The 19,850-nt window shown below is 47.9% G+C and overlaps 1 protein-coding gene across 8 annotated transcripts in view; it reads right to left on the reverse strand.

Annotated features, from left to right (window-relative positions):
• The window catches only part of NFKB1 (nuclear factor kappa B subunit 1), a 475,515-nt gene that overhangs the window by 75,848 nt on the left and 379,817 nt on the right, over window positions 1-19,850 (reverse strand). For all 8 annotated transcript variants that reach the window (XM_078776548.1, XM_078776547.1, XM_078776544.1 and 5 more), the window contains 2 exons: window positions 13,181-13,221; window positions 11,298-11,396 (listed from right to left, as the gene is read on the reverse strand). In XM_078776548.1, the coding sequence (XP_078632674.1) occupies window positions 11,298-11,396; window positions 13,181-13,221 (140 nt within the window). The remainder of the gene's footprint in view (window positions 1-11,297; window positions 11,397-13,180; window positions 13,222-19,850) is intronic.

Raw genomic sequence — 19,850 nt, forward strand, 5'->3', positions numbered from 1 at the left:
GAAAGAAAAAGGGTTGAATTCTTTCCAAAGCTGTTATTTGTACCACCACCAACAGTCAAAATCACATGGCGTAAAGGGAGTGGATATGGGGTAAACTTTAAGAAAAAGGAAAAATAAATCCAAAAAGGTCCTATTTGGGATCCACAGCTGACCTGGAATTTCTTGCGCAATACACCCTAAACAACACAAATCGTCTATGCATGCTTATAAACGACTAGCTGAGGTACCCCGCTTCGCCCGGGTTGAATAAGAAGAATACAAATATATGATGAAAAGAACATGTATATTTTAGAGCAATATCACAGTACATTTCTAAAGGTGGGCGCGATTCGGAAAATTTTAAGTCCGCTTACCGCTTATCGCCAGCTTACCGCCAGCCCGTGTAGTCCGATTCGCTTATCCGCTTCAGCGGCCGAAAATCTTAGTCCGCTTACCGCTTATCCGCTTATCCGCTTTCGATTCGATTTTTTTAAAGCGCTTCGACGTTTTAAAAGCGATTTTTGACGTTTCTAAAGGGAATTTAATGCTTTTTAAGCCTAAATAGCCATTTCTAACTACTACAAAGACAAACAAAGCTTTTAAGATAAAAAATATACATTTTTATTTAAATAAAATTTATTCAAAATTTATTGAAACTAGGGCGTGCCCGCACGTACGTGCTTGCCCGTACGTGCGTGCAAAAAACATGCGTGCAAACAACAACAACAAAAAAAAAACTTTGAAACCCACGTGGCAGTAACGACCACAGAACCCCCCCCCTCTATTTACATGAAATGGTTTGGTCCATTCGCAAAGCCAAAGCGAACGGCTTGCGAGTACGGTAGAACCCCCCCCCCCCCTCTATTTACATGAAATGGTTTGGTCCATTCGCAAAGCCAAAGCGAACGGCTTGCGAGTACGGTGACCATACCTTGGGAACCACTTGTCCGATTAAATTTCAAACCTTGAAAAGGCACATCCTCGGGGTCCCCAGCAATATACCTGTCAAGTTTCAATTAGATCGACCCGTGGTTGTCGAGAAACAGCGGTCACAGACAAACACACACACACACACACAGACACACACACATACACACAGAGATTACTGGAATTATAGATAGATTAAGTTTTCCACTCGACTCTACTCTACGCTACAGTTAATTTAAATATAATTTTAATATATGCAAGTTACATTAAAGAAAAATCAATTTGCCCGTCCTTTCTTTGACAAGAGAGTCTACTAGTCAACAGACTAGCAGTCTGTTGACTAGTCCTCGTCTTCCTCCTCCACCTCGTGGGCCTTCTTGAGGATTTGGAGGTTGCCCTTCATGAAGACGAGGGCCTCGAAGTTCGGTGCAGCCAAGGCCGACCTCTTAGGCCTGAGGATGTCCGACCCGTAGCTGAACACGCGCTCGACCGAGGCAGAGCTCGGGAGCGGCGTGTTCTGCCTGAGAAATAGAGTTACCCAAGCATCACGGAACTCGAGCGGGAAGAGATTGGGCGAGAGCCGAGTTGTTAGGGTTTCACTTATTATTCACTTAAATAAATATTCACAAATTCTAGAGTAACGGCTCAGGCTAACAGCTGATTTGGCGAATCGCGATGCGCTTTAATTTTTTCGGTAGTCCGCTTACGCTTATCCGCTTCGGTTTCCGGGGGTTGTTCCGATTCGCTTATCCGCTTCGAAACGTTAGTCCGCTGCAGCGGATAAGCGGATAAGCGGACTTTCGAAGCGGACCGCCCACCTTTGTACATTTCCTACATGATGTTTTGTCAATTTTCAATTTCTCAAAACCTCTTGGTATACAACATTTCTGGTTTTCTTACTTGGTGCCAAGACATAAAGATTGCTTGGTTTTCCAACCCTCGAGCAGCCCACGTACAGCTGGCCATGGGAAGTACCCGGCATTGCCGGGCGGGGGAAGGGAGGGGAGGAGGAAAGGGGGGGGGGTAATGGGGGGGGGAGGGGAGGAGAGGGTGGGGAGGGGAGGAGAGGGGGGGAGGGGAGAAGAGGGGGGGAGGGGAGAAGAGGAGGGAGGGGGAGGAGGAGAGGGGGGGAGGGGAGAAGAGGAGGGAGGGGGAGGAGGACAGGGGAGGGGGAGGGGTGAGGGGTGAGGGGTGAGGGGGGAGGGGAGGAGGGAGGGGAGGGGGGAGGAGGGAGAGGGGAGGGGAGGGGGGAGGGGAGGGGAGGGGAGGTGGGAGGGGAGGGGGGAGGGGAGGGGGGAGGGGGAGGGGGAGGGGGAGGGGGAGGGGGAGGGGGAGGGGGGGAACGGCTAGCTTGGCAAGCGATAGCAGGATTTTTACTTCTATTTTTACCTCAATGAGGGCTATATATATAGTCCGTGCTTGGAGCCTTCAAGTTCAGCATAAAGTTTTTTTATGAAAAATAATGCAGATGTATAACAATCCACCAATGCAAGTTCAGAAATGAATGCAGATCCTTTACTTTGCGATACAAACGCAATTCCCGCCATTTCCACTCACGATCGAGGCCTCCACAGTGACCGCGCCTCTTCTTCCTCCTACAACTTCGTCTCACTTCTTTCACTCAAAATGCACGAAATTCTGCCGCATGAAATTATGTAGAGGCCTCATCGGGGGGATATAAGGTAGATAAGGAAGGCGTTGTAACAGAAGAATCAAAATAAAAGTGGAAGAACATAAGGAAATGGGAGCTATTCTGACCCACAGCCAAACCCGACAAACCATTGCAATACACCCCGAACATCTAGCGCCGCCACAAACGACACCATGGAATTGCAGCTGGTGCGGTTTTTTAAAACCATTGATATTAAAATAAAACGTAGCCTAAAACCACCGGGATTTTATGCTGATTCCGAATCTGTGTCTAAAACTTTTCTCCGATGTGTAGTTCTTGAGTTATAAGCGGACACACGGACACACACGGACACACACACACACACACACACACACACACACACACACACACACACACACACACACACACACACACACACACACACACACACACACACACCTCCTTTATATATAGAGATTGACATTCCCACAAACGTAACAATATTATTCATGTTTGCTTTAAAGGTCCACTGAAATACAGACGCTCTTGGACTTCTTTGAGTAGCTATGACTTTCTTCAACATGAAATCATGATTTTTTAAATGAACAAATTCACCTAAATATTTTGAAAACATTTTTTTTCTGCCAATTTTACATGTCTTCCTACCCCGCTAAGTCCGCCCCCCAAAAAACTTCGATCTTCACGTATGTACGGACACGTGACGTCTGACGTCATATCCAGAACGAAGTCCGGATGAGATCAAATTCGATCGGCCCGATGCTAGCTGCAGCGCGACGTTTTCACGTATATTCATATTGCGATCAAGTAGCGTACTGATAGATACTCATCAACTTCCAACCTTCATTGTTGAATAAACAGGAGCGATGCCCGCAAGGTGCATTGTTGCAGGTTGCAACAACACGACAAAAGATGGAGTCTTCACTTGTTCCTTAAGATGGAAATCTCGGGGTACAAATACAACTTTGTGCGGGGTTAACATAGGCTATGTGGCTGTGACCTGATACGGGGCTGTGGGGGAGGCTTGGGGGAGGGGTGGGGGGGGGGGGGAGAGGGGGCATAAATTGTCTATGTAAATGTGTACTGTGTAGCGCCATCTGGTGGTGGTGGCAGAGGGTACTATAATAACCTTTTTAACCTAACTCAGGAAAATATACAGTATATTGTGGCGGGCACAAGGGGCAATAATTCCGCGCACCAGTGGGTGGCGCGAGCGTCCAGGCGGGGAACGACAGCACATGCCCCGCCTTTCGACCGATCGGCCACGCCCGGGGACTAGGCGTGGCCTCGGTACATATATGTGGGCTCTAAGCTCGAGCCCGCCCAGTGCTGAAGTGCGAGCTTTGAATAAAGACTCTTTGTTATACCAACGCGTTGTGGCCTACCTCTCTGGCAATCGAGTCGTGTGTGCGCAGCACCACACTGGTGACCCCGATTGGTTCAGCCGTTGCTGACCACCGAACGCGCCATGGCCACCAACGCCGTCGCAGTTAAACTCCCGGAGTTTTGGGAAGCGCAAGCCGACGTTTGGTTCGTGCAGGTCGAAGCTCAATTTCAGCTCCGAGGCATAACGGCAGACGAGACCCGGTACTACCACGTGGTCGCCGCCCTCGGGCCCGGCACTGCCGCCCGAGTCGTGTCCATCCTTCGGCGCCCGCCGGGCGACAACAAGTACGAGGCGCTCAAACGTCTCCTGCTCGCCACGTTCGGGCTCACGGAGATCGAACGGGCCGACCGCCTCCTGGACCTTCCCGAACTCGGCGACACACGACCATCCGTCCGGATGGATTTTATACTGTCGCTGCTTGGTGACCAGCCCCAGGATTTCTTATTCCGGGCGCTTTTCCTACGCCAGCTACCTCTACAGGTACGCCTCGCGCTGGCCGGTTCCAAAATAATGGAACCCCGCGCCCTGGCCGTAGAGGCCGACAAGTTTTTCGCGGCCTGCGACACGCGGTCGGTTTACGGTGCTGCCGTAGTGGATCCCGGGGCAGAGGCTACAGCACCCCCGGCTTCCCTCGTGGCCGCTGCTGCGCCCCGCCCCCTACCGCCGCCGCCAACACCACGGCCGCCGCCGCAAACCTGGTGCTACTACCACGCCAGGTTCGGCCGCAAGGCTAAAACGTGTCGCCCGCCGTGCTCTTTTGACAGGTCGGGAAACGACCGGGCCGGTGCTCATTAGCAGCCCTGAGCGTCGGCCATTCCGGCAGCCTCCTGTTCATCACGGACACCTTGTCCGGGCGCCGTTTTCTTTGCGACACAGGAGCACAGGTAAGCGTCCTCCCCGCCTCCACGTCCGACAAGCAAACCGCGGGCCGGGGCCCCGCTTTGCTTGCCGCCAACGGTACGCCCATCCGCACATTCGGGAAGCATTGCCTCTCACTGCGGTTCGGAGGGCAGCGCTTTCAATGGTCGTTTGTGACCGCCAGCATGCCAATGGCACTGCTCGGTGCGGACTTCCTATGCGTGAATGGGCTGTTGGTCGACGTGAAGCGCAGACGGCTCGTCCAGGCCGAAACCTTCAGCTCGCTCGCTTGTTCGCTGAGCGGCTCACTGAGCGGCTCACCGAACGGCTTGCCAAGCGGCTTGCTGGAAGGTTCCGTCCGGCGAGTTTAGTTTGCACCCTTCCGGCAGCGGACGACTTTACCCGCCTCCTCGCCAGTTTCCCAGCCCTCACGCGGCCCACCTTCTCAGCGGGGGCCGTTAAACACGGGGTGGAGCACCATATACCCACGGTCGGGCCACCGGTCTATGCCCGGGCACGCAGACTCGAACTCACGAAGCTCGCCGTGGCGAAAGCGGAGTTCGCCACACTGGAGCGGCTGGGGATCGTACGGCGCTCCAACAGCGCTTGGGCTTCTCCTCTGCACATTGTGCCGAAGCCCGGCGGAGGATGGCGGCCGTGCGGGGACTACCGCCGGCTCAATGATGCTACCACCCCCGACCGCTACCCGGTCCCGCATATCCAGGACTTTTCCACCCGGTTGGCAAGCACGACCGTGTTTTCCAAGGTGGACCTCATCCGGGGCTACCACCAGGTCCCCGTCCAACCGGATGATGTCCCGAAGACGGCCGTCATCACCCCTTTCGGCCTCTTCGAGTTCCTGAGAATGCCTTTCGGGTTGAAGAATGCGGCCCAGGCGTTCCAACGGCTTATGGACAGCGTCTTGCGTGACTTACCTTTCCTCTATGTCTACCTGGACGACATCCTAGTTGCGAGCGCGTCCCGGGAGGAGCACCTGCTCCACCTCCGCACGCTTTTCGAACGCCTGGGCCAGCATGGCCTCATCATCAACCCCGCCAAGTGCCGTTTCGGCGTCGCCACCATCGGCTTCTTGGGGCACCGCATCACCAGGCACGGGGCCGTCCCTTTACCGGCCAAGGTGGAGGCGGTCAGGGATTTCCTGCGGCCCCGCACGATCAAGGGGCTCCAGGAGTTCCTGGGCATGGTAAATTTTTACCACCGCTTCGTGCCCCACATCACCCAGCTCCTCCGCCCCTTGCACGAGGCCCTCCGGGGCAAGCCGGGCAAAGGTGACATCGCCTGGTCGGAGCCGATGGACGCGGCGTTTGCGGGCGCAAAGCTGGCCCTGGCCGACGCCACCATGCTGGCGCACCCGGCGCCCGATGCACCGATCGCCATCACCACCGACGCGTCGGACTACGCGGTGGGCACGGTGCACGAGCAGTGGGTGCGTGGTGCTTGGCAACCGCTGGCGTTTTTTAGCAGTCAGCTTCGCCCGCACGAACGCCGCTATAGCACCTTCGACCGCGAGCTGCTCGGGCTCCACCTGGCGGTCCGACACTTCCGCCATCTGCTGGAGGGCCGCCCGTTCACGGCTTTCGTCGACCACAAGCCCCTTGTGTTCGCGATGGCCAAGGTCACCGAGCCATGGTCGGCGCGGCAGCAGCGTCACCTCTCTGCCGTGTCCGAGTACACGACGGACATCCGTCACGTGGCGGGTAAAGACAACCCGGTGGCGGATTGCCTTTCCCGGTCCGTCGTGCACGCGGTCCAACTCGGGGTCGACTATACCCAGATGGCGGAGGACCAGACCGCCGACCCCGGCAACCAGGCCTTGCGGACCGCCTTCACGGGCCTCCGCGTCACCGAGGTGCCGTTCGACGCCGCGGCGCGGCCCTCCTATGCGACGTCTCCCTCGGCCGGCCTCGCCCCATCGTGCCCGCTGGCTGGCGGCGCCCAGTTTGACGCCATCCACGGCGTCCCACCCGGGCACGAAGGCATCCCAGAAGCTCGTCGCAGCGAAGTTCGTCTGGCATGGCCTCCGGAAGGACGTCCGCGACTGGGCCAGGACGTGCCTCGCTTGCCAGCGCGCAAAGATCCACCGCCACACCCAGGCCCCGTTGGCCCCGTTTACGGTGCCCGAGCGTCGGTTCGACCACGTGCACGTCGACTTGGTGGGACCTCTGCCCCCCACGTGGGGGTTCACCCACCTCCTCACCATGGTGGACCGCACCACACGGTGGCCGGAGGCCGTCCCATTGGCGGCGACATCTGCGGCTGATGTGGCGCAAGCCTTCATCGCCACTTGGGTTGCCCGGTTCGGTGCCCCCTCGGACATCTCGTCCGACCGCGGCCCCCAGTTCACCTCGGAGCTCTGGGCCGCGGTGGCGCAAGGGCTCGGGGTGAAACTACACCGCACCACGGCCTACCACCCCCAGGCCAATGGCCTGTGCAAGCGCTTTCATCGCTCAATGAAGGCCGTGCTCCGGGCCAGCCTCCGCGACGGCGGCTGGGTCGACAGACTCCCCTGGGTCCTGCTGGGCCTCAGGACGGCACCCAAGGACGACCTGCGCGCGTCTTCGGCGGAGCTGGTCTTCGGGCAACCACTGCGGGTACCGGGTGAATTTATCCCCGACTCCACGGCTCCTTGGTCCGCGGCGCAACAGCGCTCCGCCCTTCAGGAGACCGCCCGGAGGTTCGCCCCGGTGCCGACGGCACACCACGGTTGCCCGCCTTCCCACGTCGCCCCGGAGCTTCGCACGGCGAAGTACGTCTTCGTCCGGCACGACGCCCACCGGGCACCGCTACGGCCCCCGTACGACGGGCCCTTCCGCGTGCTGGAGACCGGGGACAAATTTTTCACCATCGACATCGGCGGTGCCCCGGATCGCATCTCCGTGGACCGCCTCAAGCCAGCCCACCTCGATCCGGACCACCCCCCGCAAGCAGCCCTGCCTCCACGTCGAGGCTGCCCCCCGGCGGTCGGACCCCCGGCACCCCCCAGCCCCGCTACCCCCCAGCCTGGCACCCATCGCCAGGGGGCGTTTCGGCCGGGTCATCCAGCTTCCCCGCAAACTCACCCTTCAGGTGCGCGGGAATTCTGGGGGGGCGCGTGTGGCGGGCACAAGGGGCAATAATTCCGCGCACCGGTGGGTGGCGCGAGCGTCCAGGCGGGGAACGACAGCACATGCCCCGCCTTTCGACCGATCGGCCACGCCCGGGGACTAGGCGTGGCCTCGGGGTCTCAGCTCGAGCCCGCCCAGTGCTGAAGTGCGAGCTTTGAATAAAGACTCTTTGTTATACCAACGCGTTGTGGCCTACCTCTCTGGCAATCGAGTCGTGTGTGCGCAGCACCACAATATCTCTTCCCTCCCTTTCCCTTCTCCCTCCCTCCCTCCCTCCCTCCCCTTTCCCCACTCTCATCCCCCTTCATCCCTTACTCCTCTCTCCTTGTCCCCCTGCCCCTACAGTCCCAATAATTTACCCGGGCAATGCTGTGTACTCCAACTAGTTTTATTGATACACAAAATGGAGGCTCGTAGAGGACCTTTTTTGTTCACCACATTTAGTGTTAGTGAATTAGTGCTTAAGTGTAGGAATTTTGGTTGACTTTGGCTGTGGTTTGTTGTATGTGTTTAGTAAAAGTCATGTCAGGGTCAAATGCAATTCCAAATATTTTGGGATTTCTGTTTTGGGGAAGTTGTTGGTTATACAGTACATTCTTATTGTTGGGCGGTTGTTAGATTTGCGTTTCTCCATAGAATTGTGTTATGTATTGTTAAAGTAAGTGAGTCGTTACATTTGTGGTATGGTTCCGTGCTGCTATGTTAAGGTCTCTGTATAAGCAGGGATTGTCACAGGAGGTGGGGGTCCTGGGATGTCATGGAGGAAAAGGTTAAAAAGTGCTGGGGAAAGAACGGATCTCTGCAGGACACCGTCTGGGAGGGATTTATATGACGAATCAATGTTGTTGAGTGTAACATGAGCTTGTCTGCTAGAGATAAAGTTTCAGATTCACAGTTCATCATTGTTGTCTATGTTTGTTGCAATAATCTTTTATACAAGTGTGTGTCTGGATATTGTATCAAAAGCTTTGTTAATGTCTATGGTGGTGAGTAGGGTATGTTTGGGAAGTTTCATCCAGAATGAGCAGTGTTAAAGTGGTGAGATATGTAGTCATGGAGCGGAGGGGTCTGAACCCATTGAAACCATTTGGCCCTCTGATAATTATTGAGAAAAGTTTTACATTTCTGGGGTCCAGTTATGCCTTATGTAACTGATTGTAATAAGAATAGGCAGGTGGTCAGAGGTCATTTGCATAATGTGTTCCAAGAGGAGACTATGACCAGTTAGGGTGAGGTGAACATAATGTCTGGGGAGGTTGCGGTTTGGTTATGGGTTCTTTTGAGTGGGTTGTTATCATTCATGCCAGCCATTTGAGTGGGTTGTTTATTATCATCATCATGGTTAGCTGTTGGAGTCGAGTACAAATTTGCTGTCCACATTCGTTTTTAGTTTGGGATGACAACCAGGTAGAGCTGTGAGCATTGAAGTCAACCCCTCATGTGGGGTTGAGTGTATTCACAAATACTTGGGAGGGTTTGAGTGTAATCAGGTGAACACGAGGTGATCGGTGGAATTTAAATGTCGATGAAGTTGTAGATTTTATTGGCTGCTTTGATTTTGACCGAGTTAATTTCAATGGTTATGTCAGCTTGATATAGTTGGGTTGATGAATGGGATGTCCTTGTGAACAAGGATGAGAAGGCCTCCTCTCGGACCATGTGGTCTGTCTGTTCTGATTAGAGAGCAGTTGTGACATATTTGGTGGAGCCATACATGGCAGCTGTTGCATTGCAGGTGTGCCTTCAGGTTATGAGTCTGTTACATTTAGGGCAGATGTAGATGGGCCCAATATTCTGCTGTATGTGTTACCTTGATGTATACTTGCATGTTTGACGTGACATATACTTGCATGTGCGACAATTTTGAGACTTCCAGTTTGGGGATTTTTCCACGTGTTGGACGAATCTGCAGCTGCCGCTTCCACCTTATTAAAGCGAAGTTTTCCGAAGCCGATTTGTCGTGTTCTGCATGTCAAGGCTGGAGTGCTCCAAGACAGTGCTCTAGGCCCAGTGCTATTCTAATCTTCATCAACGATCTCGCTGACTCTGGAAAATCCTCTTTTTCTCTTTCATATCCACCTATAAGACCTTCGTCCACAGTTTGATGAAGTACTGCGCCCCCTCACACTTTGCTCAGCTTGACACCGTGGAAACGAAGGCCTTCAAGATTATTGGAATCTCCCGTGCTGAAGTGGAGTCTATGGGCATATCACTTTCCCCATTGAAGACAGGTCGGTGTTCTCTGTCTTCTACCACCTCAATTTTGTCTTGCACCCTCTGCCCTTTACATGATTTGTTCCCCCAGGTTTCTGCAGGAAGCATGCGGTCCACCATCAACCCCCTTCTGGTGAAACTCGCAAAATCCAGGATCACTGCTCACCTCCACTCATTTGTTCCTCTTTTTCCTCACCTGTGGAACCAATTTCTACATACCCTTCAATCTCACTCTTCGCTCCAAGTCTTGAATACAGCTGTTCGCCACCATCTCATATCATCCAACATCCAAAACCATGACCTTTTCTACCCCTTCAACCCACCATCCCCATCCCCACTCCACCACCAATAACATGTTCCAAATTTCCAGTTTTTCCTTCCTGAGAGTTTGCTTCTCTTTCCATCTTGTGCACCCCATGCATCGTCCCTTACCTCTCATTCCTCCCAACACCCATGGTTTGTCCAAGTCTCCCTTTATATTGCCCTTCAACTCTGTTGTGGCTGTTTTCCCCCTCTCTACTGTTCCTTTTGTTGTGTTGTGTACTGATCCATTTCGTGTTTTAGCTCTTCCACGAGCCTCATCCCTGTATACAAAAAAGGATGAAAGTGAAATAAAACCAGTTTTAATGTATTTGCATTAAATTCATTTATAAAGACAAGCTCCCAGTTCCTTTGAGAAAAGAAAACAAAGAGTGTAATAAAACGAGAACAATGAAATAGCTGTTGGCTTTGGAACCTTTGTCTAAAAAAAAATCACTTTAAACAAGCATTCTGAGTATTGCGCTGCAATACATGTCCCCTACCGGCAGTCTGTCATCCGGAAAGCTGTTGGGGAAATTACCAAAGTTCAAAGTGCCATAACTTTGTCAAAAATGATCGAAACGTCGTGAAGTTCGAACTTGATCTGTAACTTATCATGAGGAAACCATGTACCAAGTTTGAAATCGTTAGCATTAAGAGTTTAGAAAAAAAGTCCGGACTGCTGTTCTTTGCGTGACGGACTGACAGACGGACAGACTGACAGACGGAGGGACGGAGTGCAAACCTATAGTCCCCTCCGGTGTACACCGGTAGGGGATTAATAATGCGCAGAGATCACAACAGGTCAACTTGAATGGCGCACTCTCAAACTGCTTGGCAAGTGTTTTCTTGTGTGGTGCATATTGTCTCTCCTCACCTTCACAGTTGGATAGGTTTTCCTTGTTTGCCTGCTTGTTATTCCTGGAAGGCCTCCATGTGACTGACCTTCACAGGAGTAACGAAAACGAAAGCCATGCTGTGAAACAAAAACAATATTTTACACCACTTGCCTTCATAACACCAACTGCATGTTTATACCACATCAGCCTGACAGGCCATATGGTCTTTCTATTGTGAATTAAAGAAGTATTCTGATTTTGTGCATCTGACTTAATCAGCATCAGAAAATGAGTATCATTTCAATTTAACCATTCAGGGACAGTGTTCAAGGTAGCATTTTTAAGCTTCAGTCTTAGACATGCTTTTTCTTTATTGCCACCATGTCAACAACAAAAATAGCCCCGGATGGGCCGACGGTCATCTCTTGAGGTTGACATTTTGGGGAACACCCCTGGGAGCTCCCCTGATTAAAAACCGGAAAATCAAAGACCGAGTGATATCATGCGGACGTGTCGAGTAGAAGGGCTGCATCGAGTTTCAGAGCAATCAGTTAGTAAATAATGGACAAGTAGGGGTCTGAAGTTTCAGGTGGCAATCCCCCTCCTCTGGGGCCCCCTTGATCCCAAAAAAAATAAAATCAAAATCAATAAATCTAGGACCGAGTCATCCTGTGGGCCATCGAGTAGGAGGGCTGTATTCGGTTTCAGAGCAATTGGTTGGTGAATAAGGGACGAGTTGGGATCTGAAATTTGGGGGATAACCTCCCCTCCCCCCCTCTCCCCAGCCCCGGGGAGCCCCCATGATTTGAAATCGAAAAAATGAAACCTGAGCACTTGTGTGATCTACTGCCTTGTATTCAGGCGTCAAGTTTTAGAACAATCAGCTGGGTGATGAGGGAGGAGCAGCAAAAATAACAAAAAGTTAACGGACCAGACGGATGACCCATTTTATAAGTTCATCTCTTCGAGATTTGAGATGGCATGACCTAAAATACCGTTTCACTCGAGCATAGGTGATAGTTTTCGCAAATGCTCAATGCATATAACCCAACAAAATCACAAATGACGTAGGACTGGATTGACCAATCAATGGAGAGAAAACCAAAGTTGAGAGATCTTCAATCAAATAGTTTTTAAATCTTAGATATTTTTTCCAACATTTTTGTTAACAAGCCCTTCAGGGAACAATGTTAGCCTGGATTTTGAAGATTAAATCCTGGACACATTTCTGCTTTAATGGCAACACAACAATGCCGTATTTGGAAAGCCTTTTGGCGACACCTGTACACCGTTTCATTATACTCACTCTACATTACACGCGGGTTACTTTTAGCCAATAGTTGATTTGCTTCACCGAACATTTTAGAGATGTGGAAAGAGAACCACATGGGAGAAATCCTCAACCTAATGGAGTTCTACAATCCTGATATATTTCACCAAAACATGAACACATCCCCTGTGAGAGACAGACAGATCTGAAGAATTATTTTAGCCTATATACTGTACCAACACAAAACTTTTAGACAAAACAAATCTACTATTTTCTCTAATTGTACACTTGTATCAAAATTATTACATTAAACCTGGTTAACCGATTGCAACTCGATAAAGAAACAGCCAGAGATAAAGAATCACAGTACTTGCAACAATGCACGGAATTTCCACTACTCTGATAAGTAAACATGAGGAAGTTCATGGTTGCTGAATGGCAAATAGCAACTATCAAATTTCATGTCAGCAAATTGCTTTACACGTTCGCACAAAGCAATCTACCAGAACAGGAATAAAATACTTTAATGAAGACAAACTTTTCTTAATTATAACAACACTGCTCTGAAAGCGGTTAACCAGCACCTCCCTCTGACAATACTCCCAACCTCATCTTCAACCTCCTCTGCTTCAAACCCTTTCCCAAAATCACCTGCTTTGGCTGCTCTATGATTTCGAGGTAAGGTTCCGGCACTGCAAAACAGAACAAGTACACCAAGTATCAATATTTACAAAAAGGCAACCACAAAAAGTTTCAAACATAATTACTCAAATAGAAGCTGCATCTTATATACAGTGCCTTCAGAAAGTATTCATACCCCTTGAATTTTTCACATTTTGTTGTGTTACAACCTGAATTTAAAATGGAATGAATTTAAATTTTTGTCACCGATTTACACAAAATCTACACTGTCATACAAAGTGACAGCATGTTTTTAGAATTTTTTACAAATTTATAGAAAATGAAGTGCAGATATATGTAATTTACAAAAGGATTCAGTCCCAAGTCAATACTTCAGAGAATGTGCTTTTGGAAGCAATTACAGCTTCGAGTCTTCTTGGATATGTCTGTATCAGCTTTGCACATCTGGATATGGGGAGTTTCTCCCATTCTTCCTTGTAGATTTGCTCCAGCTCTGTCAAATGGATTGGGAGCGTCGGTGAACAGCATTCTTCAAGTCTTTCCACAAATTCCCAATGGGATTCAAGTCTGGGCTTTGGCTGGGCCATTCAAGCACTTTCACTTTCTTGTTCTGAAGCCATTCCAGTATTGCTTCGGCTATATGCTTCCAGGGTCATTATCCTGTTGGAATTTAAATCTTCGCCGCGGTCTAAAGTCTCTTTTTGCACTCTTTAGCACGTTCTCGTCAAGGTTTTGCCTGTATTTGACTCAATTCATTGTTCCCTCTATCCTTACTTGATCTCCCAGTCGCTGCTGCTGAAAAAGCATTCCCATAGCATGATGCTGCCACCACTATGCTTCACGGTAGGGATGGTGTTGGATGGGTGATGGGCTGTGCTCGGTTTCCGCCAAACATAGCACTTTGCATTCAGCCAAAGATTTCAATCAGGCTCATCAGACCACAGAATATTTTGCCTCATGCTTTGAATCTTTCACATGCCTTTTTGCAAACTCCAGGCGTGCTGTCATGTGCCTTTTTCTCAGGCGTGGCTTCCGTCTGGCCCTTCTCCCACAAAAGCCTAGGTTTGTGAAGTGCTGAAGAGACTGGTGTCCTTCCAGCAGGTTCTCCCATCTCAGCCAAGGAACTCTGTAGTTCTGTCAGTGGTAATTGGGTTCTTATTCACCTCCCTGACCAAGGTCCTTTTTACCCAGTTGCTCAGTTTCATCAAACTGCCAGCTCTAGGAAGAGTCTGGGTCGTTCCATATTATTTTCATTTTCTATGATGGAGCTCACTGTGCTCTTGCGAACTTTCAACACTCTAAAAATTGTTTAATACCCTTCCCCAGATCTATGCCTCCTCACAATTCTATCTCGGAGTTCTATGGATAGTTCCTTGGAATTCATGGTCGAGTTTCTGCTCTGACATGTGCTGTCATCTGTGGGACCTTATATAGAAAGGTGTGTTTCTTTATAAAACATGTCCAATCAATTTGAATTGGCCACAAGTGGACTCCAATCAAGTTGTAGAGACATCTCACGGATTATCAAAGTAAATTGGATGCACCTGAGCTCCATTTGGTGTGTCATAGCGAAGGAGTTGAATACTTATTCACGCAAGACATTTAAGCTTTTCATTTATAATTATTTTGGAAAATTTTCTAAAATAAAAAATTCCACTTTGACATTATGGGGTATCATGTGTAGATCATTGATTTAAAAAATTCATAATTTAAACCATGTTAAATTCAGGCTGCAATATAACAAAATGAGAAAATGTCAAGGGGTGTGAATACTTTCTGCAGGCACTGTATATTGTGAACCGTGGTGTATGTCCATGTATTTATCTGTCTCCCATTCACGGCGTCTGCTTCCTGTGATGCATTTGAAAATCTGCTGATTGGTTATTTTGCATTTTCATTTCACTTTTTTGATGCAATATAGTCAGTCACTTTATTGTCCCTTCCAGTAATCTTTCAAATCAACATGAATATCTGGATTAAAGTAGATTTAATACAGATACTCATGGGAGTAACACACAATTTACGAGAATGGCACTCAGTAGAGAGCATACCTCCACCTGGTTGGCCATATCACTCAATAGTGAAGAATCACTTCAAAAATTATACGAGCTGGATCCGGATCCGGATCTAAAACAACATTGAATAGATTCTTCCTTGTCACACACACAACCGGTCCAACAAGTTTCGTCCAAATCCATCCATAACTTTTTGAGATATCCTGCTATGTATCGTTTTTGGCCCCATCTCCCAATGGTGAAGAATCACTTAAAAATTCTAGTAGCCAGATCCGAATCCGGATCTTCACCAAAATCTAATAATTTCGTCCTTGTCACATACGCTACATCTCTGCCGAATTTCGTCCGAATCCATCCACAACTTTGAGATTTTTGTTCACAAACTGACAGACGCGGGTTACTTTGTGACAGACAGACAGGGGTGAAAACATAACTTCCATGCACCTTTGGTGGTGGAGGTAAAAATACCGGTAGCTATATTTTGCCCTCTTTTTAGACAAATCCAACCTCTGCCGCCCGATGTTCCACCACCATTTTGCGGAGGGTTGCATAAGGAGCTCAGAGCTTTGGCTCTGAGTGAAACCAAGAGTGCAACACAATTATCCCCTTTAAAAGTCCCTGGAACAATTTAAATTGATAGATTAACCTAAACTTTTCCGGTAAAAGGGGACGGGTACTTTTGCTAGTCATATGTAAACTGCAGGTAAGTACTGAAGACTAGATGGGATCGATCTAAGAGAGAGCAGGTTTCTGTGGAAACAATCCCTCAGCCACTCCTCTTTGCAAAACAGACATAGGTTTTAATATAAACAACAAAAGTACGAGTATATACATACATACATACATATATATATATATATATATATATATATATATATATATATATATATATATATATATATATATATGCTTTACCTTGGATGTCTATTGTTATTCAAGGATATTGGCTATTTTATCAAAGGATTCTTATTATTGATGGCAATTTAATGTTTGTTAATGGGACCTGAGGATGGCCTGAGAGTGCACACTTAAAAGATATAACCAGGAACTCAGCTGTGTCACAGTCCACTGCAACTGGCAAGATATTGTGGAACCATAGGCATGTCTGGCTTGGAAGAGTTGTCGTTAAAAGGCTGTTTTGTGAACAACATGACTGACATACTTCCTATGGTAAAAGCAAGTTTAGAGTTCAGTAGAATCCAAAAATGGTACTCTCCAACTTCGTGGTTTTACACATACCATATCAAAAGCGCAATCTCGTGTATTAACCGCACTCAAATATTAACCACACCGTTTCATTTTATCACACCCATATCTTTTGATGACAAGAAATTATCTTATATTGGAGATGGAAAAACCCCATGATAGTGGTCAACCATTTACAATTTTACATCATCCCATTATAATGATAATTTTAACCAAGTTATAATATGGCTTAATAATCAATATGAAAAGGAAATAAAATGTAATGCTGTAGCTTTAGATTATACACATACATACGATGGCATGCTGAAAATTAATGCCTCCTTTTCTCCAAAACAAGTAAAGATATTCGAATGAAACAATGCACAGTCTGCACATAGTTCTTCCCACCCTGCGTGCGAAGTTTCATAATTCTGACACTCAATTTCTTAATGCTACGTGAGTCAAAATGGCAGAGGGCATCACTGTGAAGATGTTGTCAGTGCTGTGAAGCATTGGAGATGAGAGTTTTGATGCAGCATTACGATCATGAGAGTAAGAGATGGTCAATCAAGTTCCACCACCAAGGATCACCCAGCCCTGACTTTGCTCCGTCAGATTTTCAACTCTTCCCTAAACTTAAGAAACATCCCTGTGGAGAACATCTGTCTTCCGACAATGATATCAAGGCCACTGGGAAGTGCTCGTTCAATTTTCAGGACGCACAGTTATATCATGACGGTATAACAAAACTACTCGAACGTTGGCAGAAACATGTGGACCACAGTGGTGATTATGTTGAGAAATAAATATACACCATGCTCGAATAAATATGCATACATACATAAATCTGGGGCACTAGCCAATAAGGGAGACCATTACTCCATTGAGCAGAGTAGTTTTTTTTCTCGAGGAATATTTATAATATTCCAAAGCAAGTCAACCGAAAAAAATAATGCATACTATTTGCACAGCATTGTTAACATGGGTGAACAACCTCATGTCATGTCAATGAAATGGGGCTATATTAATTTTTTTGCATACAGTGGAGGCTCGTGGATGAGCCAGTATGCGGAACGCACCACATGTACCAGAATGAAAAGAACAGTAGAAAGAGGTGAAACACACCAACAGCAGGGTAGAGGGACAAAATAGAGGGAGCCTCTTCACACCTTGTATATACTAGAAAAAGGCACTATATAAATACAATTATTATTAATATTATTAGTGCTGTGCCAATTAGGAAACTTGACTATAACCGATAACTGATGAGAAAAAAAATAAATCTGCCGATTACACTACCGATTCCGATTATAAAATAATTAAATAATGACGTCATTTCGCACATCAAGTGTTTATCGTGCTTGATCAGTGCTATGCCTGGATTGACGTATTGACGGTATTTAGTGGCTGTGAATCAATACATTTTAAATCCCTTCTCTAATCGATTGGTTCATTAAACAGAACGGCATTCTGTTATTTTTAAAACGGACAATGAGGTACCGTGTGCGGTTGTGTTCATTCTGATGAAGCAGCATTCACAAGGAAGGAAGCAAGGAAGGAAAGAAGTGTGCACATTGGATCAGTTATTGACGGATATAAAATGAAGCGTTTCCAGCTTGCCTAATCGTGTGAAAATCAATTTTAACACAAAATGTGAAAATGCAGGAATAGGGAAACCCCGGGTTGGAAAGGGGTTCCGTTTTGAACGATTATTAATTAATTAAATTAATCGATCACCTGTTCACTCAGTGTTTTAAATGCTGTAATCAGCACATGAGTGTAGGTACTCACCTGGTGATTTCACAAGGTTAGCGTGAGAAGAACCAAAACAAAGAAAAGTCGGCATCCATGGAACTTGTACCACAGGGTAGCGTGCCAGCGACCCTCGATATGGGGCTGTTTATGGCTCCGTTCAAATCACAAATGGAGTTGAGAGAACCAGCGACGAAATGCAAGTGATGGGCACTAGAATGGACGCGATGAGCGGGGAAATCAAACGTGAGATGGGCGAAGCGATGCACAAGGAAATGGCGCCTGTTCGGGAAGAGTTGAAGAAAAGCAAGGCCAGACTGGCAGGAGAGATGGGGAGCGTGAAGGAGGTGAAAGGACTCATACAGGGGGTAGAAGAACTGACGATACGGCAAAATGAATGAAACAAACAAATGAAGGAAAATTTAGACACAACAAGTGAATCCTCTTGGATTGCGCTGAGGTTCGGGCATGGAATTTCGAGCCTCGATCATGGTTCGAGCCTCGATCTTGTATGCAAAAATAATAATAATAATAATAATAAGAACCTTGGGCCGAATCTCGCGCTTCACCAGTGCGCGTGCGCGAATTTACGTCACGTCGGCAGCGAGAAGGGGTTCCCCAACACGAACCAATCAGGAACTGCCACGTCACACTTATATGATCTCAGAATTCCTGTGACAGGAATTCGCGTTACACTGGCTGGAAGTCATTCGCTAGAGGCGCTTCCTCAGCGCTAATAAAATGATTTAAAAATACACCGAGGAAAACCAAGGGGGAACTGTGAGCCATAGAGGGAGTGAAGAACGCGGCATGATGAGGTGATAAACACAATTAAGGAGATGGGCGAAGTAATGGAGGTAAGTAAAATGAGTGAACACAAATGTACTGGAACGTAAAATGGAAACGATTAAGGTGGCGTTTGGAGGGGGAACTCGTGTAGGCGCACCGGGAAATAACGAGGGGAACAGAGGAGGTAGAAGAGGTTAAAAACGAAGTAATCGTTATTACGGAGGAATAAATCGAGCTCCATGTGTTTGGTTCCATGTTTTGTGAACGCCATGTACCTTAGGATAACGTGAGATTGCGCAAGAGTACGTCACAGCATACGGTCAAACGAATGAAGCAGTAATTTTACAAACTGCATGTAAAATGTGCCTCATTTTGCTCGGGGAGACTGACTACTGTAAGTCCACCTTTAAAATGTGAAAAAATAATTAATTCAACGGACACTTTGATGCATGCCTGGAACGTATGACGTCAAGCCGTACTCTACCAGGAAGTCAGGAAGAGCGATCGTGTTTCGCATTGTACAGTGGGAGCCGTTGCGGTTTTCTTTGTACTCGCAGCTGTTTCTAAAGCAATAGGTGCACCGGTGTTTTCTTCAATTTGTTTATTGAAATTCGCTCTAAACAAGGGTGAAAGCTACTCAAGGTTTGGGGGTTGTATTGAGTACAGTACAAAGTACAACTTTAATCAGTCATCGGAACTGTACAATGATTGTAATCTGCCGGTACAGATTACCGAAAAATAGCCGACATCAGCCTGTTCCGATTGCCGGTTCCGATATTGGCACAGCACTAATTATTATGAACAATGCAATTGGGTATATTTCTCACACATTCCCACAACAATCCACACCAGCAAAACAACTCCACCCATGTGCGCAATCAACACCAACACTCAGACCATACAATGTCCAATCACATGCAAAACCATTCGTATACTTG

The sequence above is a fragment of the Myxine glutinosa genome, chromosome 4 (assembly GCF_964187855.1).
Source record: "Myxine glutinosa chromosome 4, kmMyxGlut1.1, whole genome shotgun sequence".
Taxonomy (NCBI): Eukaryota; Metazoa; Chordata; class Myxini; order Myxiniformes; family Myxinidae; genus Myxine; species Myxine glutinosa.